At 36.4% G+C, this 18,687-nt stretch overlaps 1 protein-coding gene across 7 annotated transcripts in view; it reads left to right on the top strand.

Moving 5' to 3' along the window:
* L3MBTL4 (L3MBTL histone methyl-lysine binding protein 4) overlaps positions 1–18,687 on the top strand; it is a 441,589-nt gene that overhangs the window by 237,138 nt on the left and 185,764 nt on the right. For all 7 annotated transcript variants that reach the window (XM_042961817.1, XM_042961811.1, XM_042961816.1 and 4 more), the window contains one exon: positions 11,267–11,381. In XM_042961817.1, coding sequence (XP_042817751.1) covers positions 11,267–11,381 — 115 coding nt within the window. The remainder of the gene's footprint in view (positions 1–11,266; positions 11,382–18,687) is intronic.

Raw genomic sequence — 18,687 nt, forward strand, 5'->3', positions numbered from 1 at the left:
ATTTAAAGTGTTGAGAGAAAAAACAAAAACAAAAAAACACCAACCTAGAATTCTCTACCCTGTGAAATTAAGCTAAAAAAAAGAGAAGGAAAAAAAAGATTTCCCAGACAAACAATAAGTGAAAGAAATTGCTGCTAGTGTACCTGCTTTGCAAGAATGTTAGAAAAAATTCTTTACAGAGAAGAAACTTGGCTTTACATAAAGAAAGAAAGAGCATTGAAGGAATAAATGAGGAGAAAGTAAAAATTTTTATTTTTATTCTTAATCAATCTAACAGATCACAGTTCAAAATAATAAGAGGAACAATGTTTTCCATTATATTTATTTATGTATATTACATATATATTTATATGTATGTATACGTTTATGTATGCTTATATACGTTCACTGAATGACAGCAGTGATATCAGAGCCAGGAGAAAGGAATTAGTATTATTTTGTTATTATAAGGCACTCACATGACCGTGAAATGGTATGGTATTATTTGAAAGTGGACTTTCAGTTAGTTGTAAATGTATATTGTAAGCTGTAGGTCAACCATTAAAATAAATTTAAAAGAAAAGAGTATAATTTGTGCTAAGAAAGGAGAAAATGGAATCATATAAAATACTCATTTAAAGGCGTGAAAGCAGAGGGGGGCACCTGGGTGGCTCAGTCGGTTAAGCGTCTGACTTCAGCTCAGGTCATGATGTCACTGTTCATGAGATCGAGCACTGCACTGGGCTCTCTGCTACAGCACAGAGCCCACTTTGGATCCTCTGTCTCCCTCTCTGTCTGCCCCTCCCCTGTTTGTGCTCTCTCTGAAAATAAATAAACATTTTTTAAAAAGTAAAAAAAAAAACCATGAAAGCAGAAAAAAAGTGGAAGACAAAAAATAGAAACAAACAAAAAAAGACAGCAACATAAAACAGTAAATATGGTAGATATTAATCCAAGTATATCAATAATTATTTTGAATGTCAATGGTCTAAAATCACCAATTAGGACAAAGATTGTCAGAGTGTATAAAAATACATGTCCCAAATATATGTTCTCTCCAAGAAATCCACTTTAAATTTAAGAATGCATATAGATTAAAAGTAAAATGCATGGAGAAAAATATACCTAACACTAGTTAAAAATAAAAATAATACAGTGTAGCTGTATTAATTATAAGCAGAGCTGACTTCAAAGTAAGAGAAGTTATCAGGGATAAAGAAGGGCATTAGATAATGATAAAGTGGTCAGCTCTCCAAGAAAACATAATAATTCTTAATGTGTATTTACCTAAGAACAGATCCTCAAGCTACATGAGGCAACAGTTGATAGAATTGCAAGGAGAAATAGATGAATCACCATCACAGTTGGAGAGCTCAGCACCCCTCTCTAAGAAGTGGACAGATCCAGCAGGCAGAAAATCAGTAAGGATCTAGTCGAACTCCACAAAACCATCAATTGGCTATATACACTTTTCATTCAACAACAGCAGAATACAAATTTTTTTCAAACTCACATGGAACATTCACCAACACTGACCACATTCTGACTCATAAAACATACCTTAACAGATTTTTTAAAATGTATAAAACATACAGTGTCTGCTTTCAGACCACCATGGAATTAAACTAAAAATCAAAAACAGAAAAATAACTGGAAAATCCAAAAATACATGGAGATGAAATAATACTCTTCTAAGTAATTCATGGTTCAAAGAAGAGATCTCAAGAGAAATTAAAAAAAATATTTTGAACTAAATAAAAATGAAAACATACTTACCAAAATTTGTGGGATGCAGCAAAAATAGTGCTTAGAAGAAAATTGATAGCATTGAATGCATATATCAGAAAATAAAGATCTAAATCAATCAGTAATCTAAATATCCACCTTAGGAAACTAGAGAAAGAGTAAGTTAAATCCAAAGTAAACAGAAGAAAATAAATAAGAAGAATGAGAGCAAAAGTCAGTGACATTAAAAACAGGAATTCAGCAGAGATCCAGGAAACCAAAACATGGTTCTCTGAGGTAAATAAAATTTATAATCCTCTAACCAGGCTAACTAAGAAAAAATAGAGAGGACACAAATTACTGATATCAGAAGTAAAAGAGGTGACATCACTATGGATCCTATGGATGTTAAAAGGGTAATGATGGAATATTGTAAACAACTCTGCCCATAAATTTGATTACCTAGATGAAGTGGACCAATTCTTTGAAAGACGCAATCTGCCAAAACTCACAAAAAAAGAAATATACACTATGAATAGGCCTCTATTAAGAAAATTGAGTCAATAATTAATAATCTCCCAAAGAAAAAGCACCAGGCCCACATGGTTTATAACTGGTGAATTCTATCAGACATTTAGGGAAGAAATTATACCAATTCTCTATAATCTTTTTCATAGGATAGAAGGAGAGGAAATACTTCCTAACTTACTGTGTGAGGCCAGCAATTACCTAAATTCAAAACCACACAAAAACATTACTAGAAAAGGAAACCATAGACCAGTATCTGCCATGAACATAGATGCAAATATTCTCAACAAAATATTGGCACATTGAATTCAGCAACGTATAAAATGAATTATACACCATGCCCACTTAAGTAGGTTAATCCAAGATAGGCAAGGCTGGTTCAATATTCAGAAATTAATTAATGTAATCTATCGTATCAAGAGCCTAAAAAAATCACATAATTGTGTTAATAGATGCAGAAAAAGCATTTGACAAAATCTAACACCCATTTGTGATAAAAATTCTGTCATTTATAAAAGTAATTTAGAACTTGCTACCAGTGAAATTGATCTTGTACAAATAAACAAATTATAAGAATGGATAGAAAAAATCTGTAGCCCACCAATGGCTTCAAAAATTTAGAAATAGTGCTCACGATACATTCAGTTCATAAGCATAGCTGCAAGTGTGTGTTTATATATAAATTTCCATTTGGCTAATAGTACCCATGTAGATATTAGGTAGGTATATAAATCATTATTTATGCCTTATATTATACTGTCCATTGTGTTATTCAGTGTTCCCTATATGAATGTCTATACAGTAAATTCCTATTAGTGAAAATTTTGCACCTTTATACTACCTGGTGAATTTTTTTCATATTATAATTGTGTAATAGATCCTCTTCGCCATTGGTGGGGTATTTTGGAACTATTTATTTATAGCAATCATCCTTTGACTACCAAGGGTAATTATATATTTTGGCTTACCTGGGATAGTCCTACATTATGCCTGTTGTAATTGTGTAGTCAATAGTGCTCCCTTTTACTCTCAAAAATGTCCCATTTGTATAATAAATTATGTGGTCCCTCAAGATATAACCAGCTTTTCTTGGCTTTCACATGCCTTATGTCTTACTATTCATATTTAGAAATCCTGTCTTCTTTTAACATAAGCAGCTAAAGCCCTTTTTGAGTTGGTGGTTTGTGAAGAATGAGTATGAATAATTTGTGATTTAGTAGAAAAACCTTGATGGTTTGATACCATATCCAAAGTAGAAATTTGGAATTTCAAGACAAATGGAGAGTACGTGTTGAAACAGCGTCCACTGTGAGGGCTGGTGTCCTGAACAGAAGGGGAAGGGAGCAGCCTGGTGAATATCAGAAAGGAAATGGCCTTTGTGTTAACAATGGATGTGTGGCGTATGTCAGTTCAGTGCTTAACACTTTTAAATCTTATGACAGAGCTTACTTATAAAGGCATTTATGTTAGTTATAACCATAAACTGATTTGGAGATTGTTTGTCCTCACACTGCTAATGAAGGAGGTTTTTCTTCCTAAGATATTACCCACAGACATGTGGCCACAGAACCCTGAATGTGGCTATTATTATGCCTAACTCTGATGAAATATTTAGATTTCTTAACAAGAATTAAAGCCCCAGGGATTCTGTTGGAAATTTGGCGTTTTTATTTCTTGTAGGACTCTTATGGGGAAAATATATCTTATGGGAAAAACTAATTGTATTTGTTATAACAGTAACCATAGAAATAGAGAAATGGAAACTTATGCAGACATATTTATCACAAATGGAAACATTTGGAGTTGAATGTTCTCTGCATTAGGCCTTCAACCAGGTCTCTCTTGGACTTGTTCTACAGAATTAAAAGGGATTTGTGACTGTTTTTAAAAATAAGTTATTCTTCATTGCTTTAGATGTAACTGTGAGTTTGATGGCAAGTTCAGTTGATTAACAACCTTGTTGCCATGGGGATACCCTAAGGAAGCATTTCAAAAAGTTTATCCAAAAACCACCTTCAACAGGTAGTCTATGATGTGTGATTAAAAAAATACAATTTCCAGGTATCGTTCCTGACATCCTCCGCCCCCTGAATTAGAGTTCCAATAGAGCAGGAGACAATTGGTATTTTGCTTACTAAATTTTGAAAACCATTGTCCAGGAAATATGCTGAATTTGGGTAGTGGCCTTAAAAAAATGAAAGGTATTTTCGACTTGCTATAGTGAAGCTGTTAATTTTTCAATTTAATGATTACATGTCTTTGTAGTGCTTATTATAGGAATGAACTGGAAGGAAAGTGGAAGCAATTGTATTTGTGAAAGAGCAGAAGGGTTTAGGGAGAGATTAGCAGGGAAAGGGAATTGAGGTAATTTACCAAGAGTGGCTGTGATTGCCCTGGAAAGGAATATGCAGAGGCTGCCAGTCCCAACACTACTCAGTGGCAGTTCAGGCTCATGGCCTTGGGGGAGAGGGAGAGTTTCAAATCACAATCAATGACTTGGAGATGTTGGCCACATTTCCTAATCCCTATGTATCTCACTAGCTTCTTATGTAGCATGGAGATAATAATGTGTGAGACTAATTTTCAGAGTGTATACACTTGTCTGTTATAATTCCTTTTCTTCATGTTCCCTCCCTCCCTGTTCTTGCCCAGAAGACCTGTAGGCAGATTGGCTCAGTGGGGAATTAATATTTAATGTGCAAAAGTGTAGGTAGTTCTGGACTGCACCCTGTATTATTCCATGTTAATTTGTTTTCATTATGAAAATGCCTTTTTATACTTTAAAAATGTAATTTAACTCTGCTACAGTAGATTCTTAGTTATAGTAATCCCAAATATCCCCACCATTTGTATTCTTGTACGGTTCTCTCAATAAACTGTTCTCAGCTGAAGTCTGGTTCTGCCATTTACTGGTGGTACGATCTCGGCAAACCTCTTAAAAGGTTCCTTTTCAGAATGTGTGAAAACAGTATATTGTAGACGTTCAGTGAAAATGTATGTATTTTATAGCTGTGTTTGGACTATGTAAACATACGGTAAAAGTGAGCCCCCTGCTATACTCAGCGCTCTTGCTCTTAGATGATGGTGGTATTTTGTGAAGGCATTATGTGAGCATGCTTGTCCTGAAGTGGAACATATGTCTAGTCTCATTACTATTTCTTCATCCGCCACACCGTCCAACAACAGAGCTCTGCATCACAGGAAGTGAGATTTACTGTAGTCTTATTAGCACCAGTAGTTATGAGTAATAGATATCAGGAATAATATATGAAAACCCAGTTTTTTTTTTTCTAGAATGAAATTTAATGTTAAGTCTAGTTATCTGAAAATGTATTCAATTAAAGGAGAAGAGTTCAGGTACAGTGAAGCCTTTTTCTAAATAAATTAACATCATCTACATGCTTATAATTTGTTCACCATAAGCCTTTAAAATAGATTTGAGGCCTTTGACAATAAAATACACACATCCAGTAAGCCCATTAAAGTGGAAATTACAAATTTAAAAACCATATAGCAGAAGCAAACAAGCATAATAATATCACTTAGGCTAATAAAATTGTTGTGATTGAGCATTAAATTTAGCTCCAGTGTTCCTAGATAAATAACAGTTTATTTTCCAGCTGCCCTAAGGAACAGCGACGAGTGATGATTACTGCCATGCATCTCATTCCGCTGATGGCTTTTGAGGTCTGACAGGGTGGAAGCCATGGTGCTAACAGTCATGGTGGCATCAAAGACAGCTGAGGCCTAGTGGCAAGCCTCCAGGGCTGAGGGACAGTAATGATAAGGCAAAGCAAGAAAGACCTTGCCAGTCCAGACAATCAACAGCTTTATATTTACACTCAGGAGTGTATCCTTGTTTTTTAATAGGGTGATCTAATTCTTAAGCGTCCAAGTTATTTTGCCAGTCATTAATCACTAATGCAGATGATGTTAATACCATCAGGAAGTATCACTACCCATTTAAAGGTAAGAGCTTGAGACAGTGTTTGATTCAGTTATCTGACCTCTGTTTTCCAGTTTGTCATAATCTGAGCGAGAAGTGTCCATATTTCTATTCAGCTTTATACAAACCCAAATATTTAAAAATCGTAAATATGAAATGGAGATGATTTGGTTTCCAAAATAATTCTTTCCTTTATGAAAGGACTCTGTAAATATTCTTAAGATGCCAGTCTCCTTTATTAACTTGACCATCTAGTTGCAATTCTTAAAATTGGGTTTTCAACTTCAGAGATATGAAGATCTACAGACTTGAAAATATCTTTCATAAAGATGTATATGGGTCAGATTTGGGTTATATTTTTCATGTTTAGATGGCCTTTGTCGGGGAGTGGAGCATCACATCATTGGATTAGGAGGAGCTCTTTTTAATTCCCATGATTTCATTGTAAGTAATTATATGCAGCATCGGAAAGGGTAATTTAATATTTATTAATGAACATAAGTGAAAACATTGAATAAAGTACATAAAAACATTGTATCTGCTTTCAGAAAAAAAATTTTAAAGATACTGTCATTTTAGTTTTTTAGTAATAAACCTGAATTCCAACAGTAGGATTTCCAAGTCCAGGTACAGTAGCTGAAATAGAAAGACCTAACTCCTTGTAACAAGATCTTGCTGGAACATTTGGCCTGTCTTGTTTGTGCTTAGAGGTGGTTCCCTTGCTTTTGAAATAGAAAAAGTACCACTGCAAACTTAAAAGAGAAAGGACATTGAAATTAGGAAGAAATATTAAAGTTTGAGGAAATTTTCTATTTCTTTTTCACAGCATTATACACACTTACACAAACTTCTTCCTGTTGGTAAATCCAGAGCAGCAGGCATCAGTCTTAAAAAGAGTGCTATTTTTGCCTTTCACAACTGGAATATTTAGTCTTCGAGTACTGACGGTATTATGCAGTTCGGCTGTGTCCAGAATGCTGAAACATTGCAATACATAAATATGGTAAAAGATAAGAATAGCCCCCATTGACAGCAACTGCATGTAGTTTTGTGTCTTCCCTCTTTCTCTACATGATGTCTGGTTGGTGCATGTTCATACATGTAGAAACAGTCTATCCTTTTTATTGGTGACTACTGTTCATCTCATGCCTATGCTACCCTTGCTTTCCAATAGATATTCAACTGTTGTTGGGCATTTGGGTCATTGTCAGGTTTGGCATTTTGAATGAAACTGCAAGGAGCACTTGTTTACACAGCTTTATATTTTCATCTCTTTGGGATGGAATTGCCAGGAGTCACAGAGTAGGAACATCTGAAATCTACAATACAGTAGCAAAACATTTTCTAAAGTAATTGTCCTATTTTCCAGCCCCAGTGACATTGTATGAATGTTCTGGGAGCTCCACAGCCTCACCAGTAATTGATGTTGTCTGTCATTTAAGTCATACAGTTGGCTTTGTAGTATGTCTCAATGTGATCCCTTTGATGAATAGTGAAGTTGAACAGTTTTTTATTTAGTTTTTGACCATTCATTGAACCTTTTTTTTTTCCTGTAGAGTATCTCAAGTGTTTTGCCTATTACTTACTGGATTGCCAATTCTTTTGTCAGATAAATGTATTGCAAATGTTCTTGGTTTGGTTGTCCTTTATATTAATGATGATTTTGAGGAGCAGAAGTTTTTTATTATGATTAAAAATGAATTTCTAAAATTATTCCTTTATGGGTAATGCTGCTTGTGTGTTAAGAAACCTTTGAGTATCCCAATATCATGAAGATTTTATCTTGTTTCATTCTTGAGTTGATTAGGTTGTTTAGGTTTATAGCCCATTTCGAATTAATTTGTATGTGGAAGGTGACATAGAAGTCAACTGGTTTGGATTTTTTCATATGTGGATATCCACTTAATCCAGTATCATTTGCTGAAATTACTGCTCTTTCCCCATTGAATGGCCTTGTTACATCTATTGAAAAGCAATTTTACTATATAGATGTGAGTCCATTGACATAATCTTTTCTGTTCTAATAATGTATTTGCCTATGCTTAGGCCCAAACAACACTGTCATCATAACTGTGGCTTTATAGTAATTATAGAAATCAGAGTGGGTCTTCCAAATTTGTTCATTATTTTCAAAATTGCTGTTGTTCCATCTGATGATACTTATGAAATACTTTCTATAATATTTCTTGCAATGCAAATCTATAAGTGAATACTTTCTTGTTTTTTTTAATCTGAAAGTTAATTTTACTCCTTTTTGAGGGAAATTTTTTTGTAAAACAATATCTTAGGTTGATATTTTTTTAATTTCTCACTGCTTTAAAGATCTAATTTCATTATCTTCTTGTCTATTCTGTTTCTGATGAGAAGTTGGCTAACATTCCTGTCATGGTTCCCTGTATGTAATGTGTTGTACTTCTGTGGCTGCTTTCAAGACTTTTTCTTTTGTCTTTCATTTTTGGCGGTTTGCCTATGATTTGTGTAGTTCCGATTTCCTTTGTATTTATTATGCTTGTGTTTTGCTGTTTTTGTTAAGCTTGTAAATTGGCGCTTTTTTTTTGACCAAAATAGATTTTGTTGATGTTATTTCTTCACCTTTTGTCTGGTTTGACCATTATCCCTGCTTTATTGTCTCTCCTCTCATTATGGACTCCAAATTGCATGTGTTAGACCAGGTGATTCTGTATTACAAGTACCTGAGCCTCTGTTCATTTTTGAAATTTTTTTATTGTGTGCTTTAGATTAATAATTTCTATGAATCCGTTTTCATGTTCACTTACCCATTTTTCTGCCATCCCTAATCTGTTAAGCCTATTCAGAAAATTTTTATTTAAAATAGTTTGCTTTTCAGTTCTAGAATTTCCATTTGTTTATCTCTTATGGTTTCCATTTCCCTGCTGAGACTCCCTATCTGTTCCCTCATCAAGACTATTTATCCTTTAAGTTATTAAACATATTTCAATAGGTACTTAAAAACTTCATGTCTACTAATTACAACATCTGGGGCATCTCAGGGTCTCTTTCTATTGACTACTTTTTTTAAAAAAATGAGCAGGGCTCACATTCACCTGCTTATTTGCATGTCTAATAAATTTTGATGTTATGTTGGACATTAAGAATGATACAGCATTCAGATTTGGGAGCATTTGTCTTCCTTTAAAAAGGGTAGAGTTTGTTCTGTCAGTCAGTTAATTACTGATGGCTGTTCTGAATCTTGTTGAGGTTTTATTTTGGCCTTTCTTAGGGCTGGTCTAGAATACTCTATGACATGGTTCTTATTAGAAAATTATGGCCTTTTTGCATGTCTTGGTCAAATTCTTAAGATGTCTGCACTCTGGTCTCTCTACTCTCCAGGTGTGTGTGACCTCTGCTATCTTCATTTTACTTCCAGCTCTTATCAGATGCTCTCTTCTTCATTTCACCTTGTCTCACCTTGCACATGTACAGTCCAGCCCTTGACCAAGGTTGTGCAAAAATCCCCCAGAGATTTCTGGCGTCCCCTTCTCTGTAGCTCTATTCTCTCTAGTGTCTGTCCTCCGATTTCCAGCTGCTTCATCAGTGCTGAACTGCATCTGTGTCTCCTCAGCACAGCATGACTGCTCTGTTTCTCCTCCCTGTGCTGCTGTCAGGAAATTGACTACAGGCTGACATCTGGGGCTAGTCTAGGTGTACTTAGGGATTACATATCTGTGGTGCCTATTGTCCAGTGTCTACAGTCCCTTCATATATTCAGTCCAGTTTTATAGTTACTACTGGGAAAGGGCACTCTGTCTCAGCCAGAAGCCTAAGTTTGGTAGAAATATTCTCTTGAAAGTTATTCCTAAGATTGTTGGTTCTCAAACTTCAGCATATATTAGATACATCTAAAGGACTTGTTTAAAAATTGTGAGTCCCTGTCCTTTAGAGTGTCTGAGTCAGTGGGTTGAGTTGGGGCCCGCCAATCTGCATTTCTAACATGTGTCCAGGTGATGGTGATGCTGATGGTCAGGGAACCAAACTTGGAGAACCACTAAAGAAGAAAGACGGATCTTGAAAAAAAAGCATTGGACTTTTTCCTAGATACAGTTTTACCTTTTTTTCTTTTTTTGTGGTCCTATGTCTTGCATAACAGACTGATGTTTCATTTAGTTTATTATAATGCCAGCAATCTTGCTGTTTTTATTCAAATTTTGATGTTCAAAAAATTGTGGGTTTTTTCTGCATTGAAAAGGGATTCCTCACTTAATAGAAACAGAAAATATGTAAGAGAGTAAGTAAGGTTATGAAATTTATTCTTTTTGCGTGCCCAAATAATTTGGTTTGTTCATTCTGATATGAAACTTCTAAAACATAGTGTTTTGTAAGTTTCAGAAATAAGTATGTGATTATTGTTTCAGAAATTGAGTTTTATTTTTTATTCTTGGACCTATATGTATGTGTATATGTGAATTATGTGTATGTGTATGCGTGTTTTGTAGATAAGACGCAAAACAGTGGTAACCATTTGCTGGATTTCTGGACCTGAGCCATATCTCTTCCTCAGGTTTACTGAAAGTTTACACTGTCCTTTACAGCTCTCAAGATAGCCATTAATCTGTCTACCTTAGTAGCATATTTCATCCGCTCCTGTGCCTCCATTGTTTCAATGGCTCCATCTCTCCTTGGTTGTCAGGATTTTGAAACTTATTGCTTCCTTTCACTCTAAAATCAATGCATTTCCTGATAGGGTAAGCCTTGTACTTATGTCAAATTGGTGACTCTAGTTGTTGTGTCTGACATGATTTTTCAGAGGCATCCAGTAGAAAAGGTGTCCTCCCGCCAGCATTACAGTATTACTTAGCCGGGGAAATGGATTGGTATTGTCCCTTCAGATTCTGATCAATCTCTAACAGATTTTTTTGTTTACCAACTTCTTTAATTTCTCAGAAAAATTGGTACTACAATAGTCTTTAGTGGTTAGATTAGAATGCCCTTTGATGGCACATTTTAAATATTGTTTCAGCTGTAATGTATAATTGTTACAATTTCAATCTCAATTTCACAGGCCTGATTTCTAATATTTTGATGCAGACGTAGTGAAATACTAATTACTAAATGCTGATTACTCAACAGGTTCATTTTGATGGCTGGGACCACAAATATGACTACTGGATGGATGCAGACAGCCCTGACATCCACCCAATTGGATGGTGTGACATAACAGGGCATCCCCTGGAAGTACCATATCGTAAGTATTTTATTCTTTGTTGTTGATTTTTAAATACTTAGCCTGAATTCCTACCTTAATGCTGTTCTTTTTCCTGTCATTATAAGTATTTTAAAACTAAGTATCAGATAGGTGAATTGACTAATCAGTGCTACAGCTATGCTGTAATTATTCATAATTAAGCCTCAAAAGAGTGTGCTTTATATTTTTAAAAAGTTATAATAATAATTAAGGAATTATTTTGATAGTGTTGTCTAGGAGAATCTTTATTTTCTACATTTTAGTTTGGGAAACTTAACCCAGTCCAAATCCATTGAACTTGGGCCATTGATTTTAGCTGACGTGCATTTTGGTTTTTTTTTTTTTTTAAACATCCCATCTTAATTAATTTTCTTTTATAGATTATATTTCAAAAAGTTTTAGAAAAAAATAGATATTTTAAATTTCAGCAATTAAAAAAATTAGTTGAAAAAAGTCCTCTGTTATATTGGTATTTTCATTATTTCTTTCTTTCTGGCTACTTAAAGTTAAAGAGGAAATTAACCACTCTAAATTTTAATGAACCTTGAACCAAAATATCTCATTCTTTTGTCTGAAGGATTCTTTCTACCAGATGAGGCTGACATGACTAATAGCTGGTTCCAGACACATATGCAGGCTCTCCATTCTTTTGTTTGTTTTGTTCCCTCACTGCTTCTGGTGTTTTTCTGTTGGTTTCTTGGGATAACGGCGAGCGTATTATTCTGTTAATGAGGTTATCTTATATTGAGCCAGCCCCATGATGCTAGAACCTCAAGTACTAATTGCATCTTTGAAGTAGTTCCTTAACTTATAGGAGTGAGAAGAATTCCTGAACTTATAGAAGTGAGAAGCGTTCCCGACTTGCTAACATGACATCTTTACATTGTGCTGGGTGCTTCAAAAACTACAAAGTTAAGAAGGTGCAGGTCCTTACTTAACTTAGAGTGTGTTAGCAAGTGTGGAGTCTGTACATACAGAATGTAAAACCCAGAGACCATGGTCAGTTCCATGTTGGGGGAAAAGTGTTAGGATTTGTGCTCTGTGTGTGTGTGTGTGTGTGTGTGTGTGTGTGTTTTCTGATTTCCACTTTTAACTCTCCATGATTTCACATCCCAGTATGTCAGGGAGATGTTTCTCATTTTATGTTAACCTCCCCCTTTTCCCACATGGACGTGCACACATCTATCCCTCACACAGTAACTTTCTCAAGTAGGAATGGTCTCAGTGTAAGTAGGAATGGGTCAGCATTCCAGGGACAGGGACACCCTCTCTTGACTCCACTCCATCTCATCCATTACCTGCTCCCTTGTCAAACTCCTTAACCAGCTTCTCAAACTGAGTGTCTCATAAATATCCCAAAGTCTATGGATCAAACTGAACTCCATCCCAAGCCAAAAATCTTGCTTTTCTACTATAGTTCCTACTTGCTTTCAAAGTTCCTACTTCTTAAGCAGAGTCATCCTGGACTTGCCCCCCCAACCCTTCCAACACCCCACACCCCATGTACAATCAGTCACCAAGTCTTATTGATCCTCTAACTTAATTTCTCCAAAATCTATCTCTGACCCCTGCCTGCTCCCTCCCAGGTCCATTGCATTTGATCTCTCATCAAAGTTCAGTGACTTGCAGACTGCTAGTTAGTGAGTTGCATACATCCTCCTGAAAAGCCTAAGATCTCAAAATTCAGGTTCTAGAGGCAATATAGTCTATCAGTTAGAAATGTGGAACCTGGAGTCAGAGTGCTTGGATTTGAACCTCAGTTTTACTGCTCACATAGCTGTGTGACTGAGTCTATGCCTGTTTCCTCATCTAGGAAATGGAGATAATAATATTATGTGCCTATCTCAAAAATGTATAATGATAAATGAGATAAATGCACACAATACTTTAAAAACTACCTAGCCCCAAAGTATGTCCTGAATTGGTGCTGGCTGCTGTCAGGAAATGATATCACAGTCTATAGATTATCATTTTTACATGAAATTATGTGATTTATTAAGGATTACAAAACCTGAAATTGTGCTAAAATTAATGTGATTAGAGTTTTCCAAATGTTTTCATTTCTTCCTTCCTTCCTTCCTTCCTTCCTTCCTTCCTTCCTTCCTCTCTCCCTCCCTCCCTCTATCTCTCCCTCTCTCCCTCCCTACTTTCTTTTACTTTCTTTCTATTCATTTATTTACTTACATTTATTTACATTAATTATAGTTGACACATGTATACATTGTAGTGATTTGACATTTATATATACTACAGAGTGATCATTGTAAGTGTAGTCACCATCTGTCACCATACAAAGTTATTAAAGTATTATTGACTATATTCCCTATGCTGTACTTGATATCCTCATGACCTGTGTTATAACTAGAAATTTGTACCTCTTAATCCTCTTTACTTATTTCACCCACCCCCCAATCCCTTCCCCCTTAGCAACCATCAGTTTTTTCTCTGTATTTATGAGTCTGTTTCTGTTTAGTTTTGTTTGTTTAGATTCCACACGTGAGTGCAATTATGTGGTATTTATTTTTTCTCTGACTTATTTAATTCAGCATAATACGTTCTAGGTCCCTGTTGTTGCAAATGGCAAGATTTCAATCTTTTTATGAGTGAGTAATATTCCACTTTATATATATGTGCCACATCTTCTTTATTCATCTGTTAATGGGCACTTGGGCTGCTTCCATATCTTGACTACTGTACATAATGCTGCAATAAACATAGGAGCACATATCACTTTTTGAGTTAACGTTTTGTTTTCTTCACATAAATACTTAGAAGTGGAAATGCAGGCTGATATGGTAGTTCTATTTTTAGTTTTTTGAGGAACCTCCATACTTTTTCCATAGTGGCTGCACCAGTTTATGTTCCCACCAGGAGTGCACAAGGACTCCCTTTTCTCTACAACCTCACCGGCACTGGCTATTTCATGTATTCTTGATACTGGCCATTTTGGCTAGTGTGAGATATTATCTCATTGTGGTTTCGATTTGCATTTCCCTGATGACTAGTGATATTAAACATCTTTTCATGTGTCTGTTGGCCATCTGGATGTCTTCTTTGGGAAAATATCTATTGAGGTTTTCTGCCCATTTTTTAATTGGATTTGTTTGGGGGTTTTGGTGTAGGTTGTGTGAATTTTGTTAAATATATTTTGGATATTAACCCCTTATTGGGTGTACTTTTGGCATATATCTTCTCCCATTCAGTAGGTTGTCTTCATTTTGTTGATGGGTTCCCTCCCCATGCAGAAGCTTTTTAGGTAGGTTCAATTTCATTTGTTTATTTTTGTTTTGGTTGCCCTTATCTGAGGAGACAAATCCAAAACAATTATTGCTTAAGACCCATGTTTAGCAGTTTATTGCCCATGTTTTCTACAATTTTCATGATTTCGGGTCTTATATTTAGGTCTACATGTATAGTTCTTTTCCCCTTGTAATTTATTTCTAGTGTTTGGAAAAATGCTTCATATGATTTCAATCTTCTTAAATTTATTGAGACTTCTTTTGTGACCTAACATGTGGTTTATTCTTTTTTTTTAAGTTTTTTAAAATGTTTATTTATTTTTTGAGAGAGAGAGACAGAGAGCATGAGAGGGGAGGGCCAGAGAGAGAGAGGGAGACACAGAATCCGAAGCAGACCCCAGGCTCCAAGCTGTCAGCACAGAGCCTGACGTGGGGTTCGAACCCACCAGCTGTGAGATCATGACCTGAGCTGAAGTCAGAAGCCAAACTGACTGAACCACCCAGGCGCCCCACATGTGGTTTATTCTAGAGAATGTTCCATCTACAATTGAAAAGATCATACATTCTGCTGTTTGGGGATGGGATGTTCTGAATATATCTATTAGGTCTATGTGATCTACTGTGTTGTTTAGGGCCACTGTTTCCATATTGATTTTCTGTCTGTATGCTATATCCACTGATGTAAATGGGGTATGGAAGTTTCCTACTATTATTGTATTATTGTCAATTTCTCCCTTTATGTCTGTTAATATTTGCTTTATATATTTAGGTAATTCTATGTTGGGTGCATACATGTTTACAATTGTTAGACTTTTGTTGGATTTATCCCTTTATTACTATGTAATGCGCTATTTGTCTATTGTCATGATCTTTATTTTAAAGTGTATTTTCTCTGTTATATGACAGGGGGTATTGCTACCCCTCCTTTCTTTTAATTTCCATTTGTGTGGACTATCTTTTTCCATTCCTTCACTTTCAGTCTGTGTTTTTTAGGTCTGAACTAAGTCTCTTATAGGCAGCATATAGATGGGTCATGTGAGTTTTATTGGTCCATTTAGCCACCCTTTGCCTTCTGATTGGGCGTTTAGTCCATTTAAAGTAATTATTGATAGGTATGTACCTACTGCTATTTCAGTAATTGTGTTCTGGTTGTTTTTGTATTTCTTCTCTGTTCCTTTCTTGCTCTTTTCCCTTGTGGTTTGATGATTTTTATTAGTGTTATATTTGGATATTTATTTATTTATTTATTTATTTATTTATATTTGAGACAGAGAGAGTTGGGAAGAGGGACAGAGGGGGAGAGAGAGAGAAAGAGTGAGAGTGAGAGTGAGAGAGAGAGGGAGAGAATCTCAAGCAGGCTTCATGCTCAGCACAGAGCCTGACAAAGGGCTTGATCCCACATCCCTGGGATCATGACCTGAACCAAAATCAAGAGTCAAATGCTCAACTAACTGAGCCACTCAGGAACGTCTTCTCTCTCTCTCTCTCTCTCTCTCTCTCTCTCTCTCTCTCTCTCTTTCTGTCTCTCTCTCTTTTGCATGTGTATGTATTATAGGTTTTTGTTTTGTGGTTACCATGAGGTTCATATTATAATACCCTGTGTATACAGAAGTCTATTTTAAGTTGATGATCTCTTAAATTTGAATGCATTCTGCATTTTTACTCCTCTCTGTTATGTTTTGTTTTTGACATATTTTATATCTTTTTATTTTGTATATCCCTCAACTAATTATTGTAGATATAGTTTATTTTACTACTTTTGTCTTTTAACCTCCATGGTATCTTTATAAGTGTTTGATCCATTACCTTTACTATATTTTCTTTTCTCACTGCAAATTTTTCTTTAACAATTTTCTTCTATTTATGACCTTTTATTTTTTGCTTGAATAAGTCCTTTTAAACGTTTCTTGTGTGGAGCTTTAGTGGGGATGTACTTCTTTAACTTTTGTTTGTTTGGGAAATGCTTTCCCTGTCCTCAATTCTGAATGGTAACCTCGCTAGGTAGAGTATTCTTGGTTGTTGGGTTTTCCCTTTCAGTTTAACTATATCCTGCCATTCCCTCTGGCCTGAAAAGTTTCTGCTGAAAAATCAGCTGATAGTCTAATGGGTGTTCTCTTCTATGTAATTAGTTGATCATCTCTTTAATTTTAATTTTTGCCTCTGTAGTTACTATGTGTCTTGGTGTGGGCCTCCTTGGGTTCCTTTGTGCTTCTTGGACCTGGGTGTCTGTTTCCTTCCCCAGGTTAGGGAAGATTTCAGCTATTATTTCTTTTTTTTAACATTTATTTATTTATTTTTGAGACAGAGAGAGAGAGAGAGGGAGAGAGAAAGTGCATGAGCACGAGTTGGGAGGGGCAGAGAGAGAGGGAGACAAAATCCCAAGCAGGCTCTGAGCTGTAGGTTGACACGGGGCTTAAACTCACAAGCCATGAGACCATGACTTGAGCTGAAATCAAGAGTCGGATGCTCAACCAGTCGAGTCACCCAGACATCCCTCAGCTCTCATTTCCTCAAGTAAGTTTTCCACCCCCTTTTCTCTCTCTTCTCCTTCTGGGACCCCTATAATGTGAACATTAGTTTGTTGTTACAGAGATCCCTTAACTCTTCTTATTTTTTTTAATTCTTTTTTCTTTTAGCTGTTCTGCTTGGGTGATTCCCACTACCCTGTCTTCCAGATTGCTGATCCATTTGGCAGTATCCTCTAATCTGATGTTGATTCCATCTCATGTAATTTTCACTTTAGTTATTGTATTCTTCAGCTCTAATCGATTCGTTTTTATATTTTCTATTTCTTTTTTGAAGTTCTAATTGTATTCATCTACTCTGTTTTCAAGTGTGGGATCTTTATGTCCATGACTTTGAACTCTTTATCAGGTAGATTGCGTATACCTGTTTCATTTAATTCTTTTTTTTTTTTTTTTGAGATTTTTGTCTTGTTCTTTGACTTGGAACATCTCTCTCTCTCTCTCTCTCTCTCTCTCTCTCTCTGTCTGTCTCCTCATTTCGCCTGCCAATCTGTGTTCATTTCTCTATATTAGGTAGGTCAGTATGTCTCCCAGTCTTAAAAAAGTGGCTGTATATAGAAGGTGTCCTGTAGGGCTCAGAAGCACAATCTTCTCTGCTCACCAGAACCAGGTTCCCAGGGTGTCGCCTTTGTGGGCTGCATGTGTCTTCTCTTGTGTCTGGGCTGTGACTGTTGTAGATACATACCCCCATCCCGTGAGGGTGGGAGCCATTTTGAGGTGCATCAGTCCAGGCTGTGACTGCTCACCAGGTGCATCAGGGCTGGAGCTGCTGTAGGGGGACACCTCTGCATTTCCTGGTTTGATTCTGGTTCTGGTGTACCCTTTTCTGGGAGTTGCTTTTATTTTTTAAATTTTTAAAAATTTTATATCAATGTTACTTCTTTTCAGTTTATTTATTTTGAGAGAGAGAGAGCCAGAGCATGCTAGTAGGGGAAGGGCAGAGAGAGAGAGACAATCCCAAGCAGGCTTCACGCTGTCGGCAGAGAGCCCAACACGTAGTTCGATCCCATAAACTGTGAGATCATGACCTGAGCTGAAATCAAGAGTCAAACACCCAGCTGACTGAGCCACCCAGGAGACCCCTGGGAGTTTCCTTTGGTGATGCTGGTCCCAGCTAAGGCCACCTGCTGGGTGCAGTGGGGGCAGGAACCACTTTGGGGGAGTGCCAAACCCAGTTGAGGCTGCCTGCCAATGTGGCAGAGGGGGAGCTGGTTTGGAGGGGCATGTTGGGCAGAGCAGACCTTCAGAGGATCACCAGGACAGGATGACTAGTGTTGGCAGGGTTGATGGACAGCATCAGAAATGGCACTTGCCAGCTCTCAGTCACCATGGTAGAAGGAGGGTAAGAAAAATGGTGCCCCCCTGTGCTTCTTTTCCTCCAGAAAGTTCCTACAGATCCCTGCCCCTCTGGCATATGTCCTAGACTGAGTCAGTAAGTCTCCATTATGATGGAGATTATGGTTCAGGTGCTTCTTAAAGGGCTGCCTCTATGCTGTGTCTCCGACTGAGTGTGCTTGTGCGCCTGCCCTTTAAGAGTAGAGT

The sequence above is a fragment of the Panthera tigris genome, chromosome D3 (assembly GCF_018350195.1).
Source record: "Panthera tigris isolate Pti1 chromosome D3, P.tigris_Pti1_mat1.1, whole genome shotgun sequence".
Lineage (NCBI taxonomy): Eukaryota > Metazoa > Chordata > Mammalia > Carnivora > Felidae > Panthera > Panthera tigris.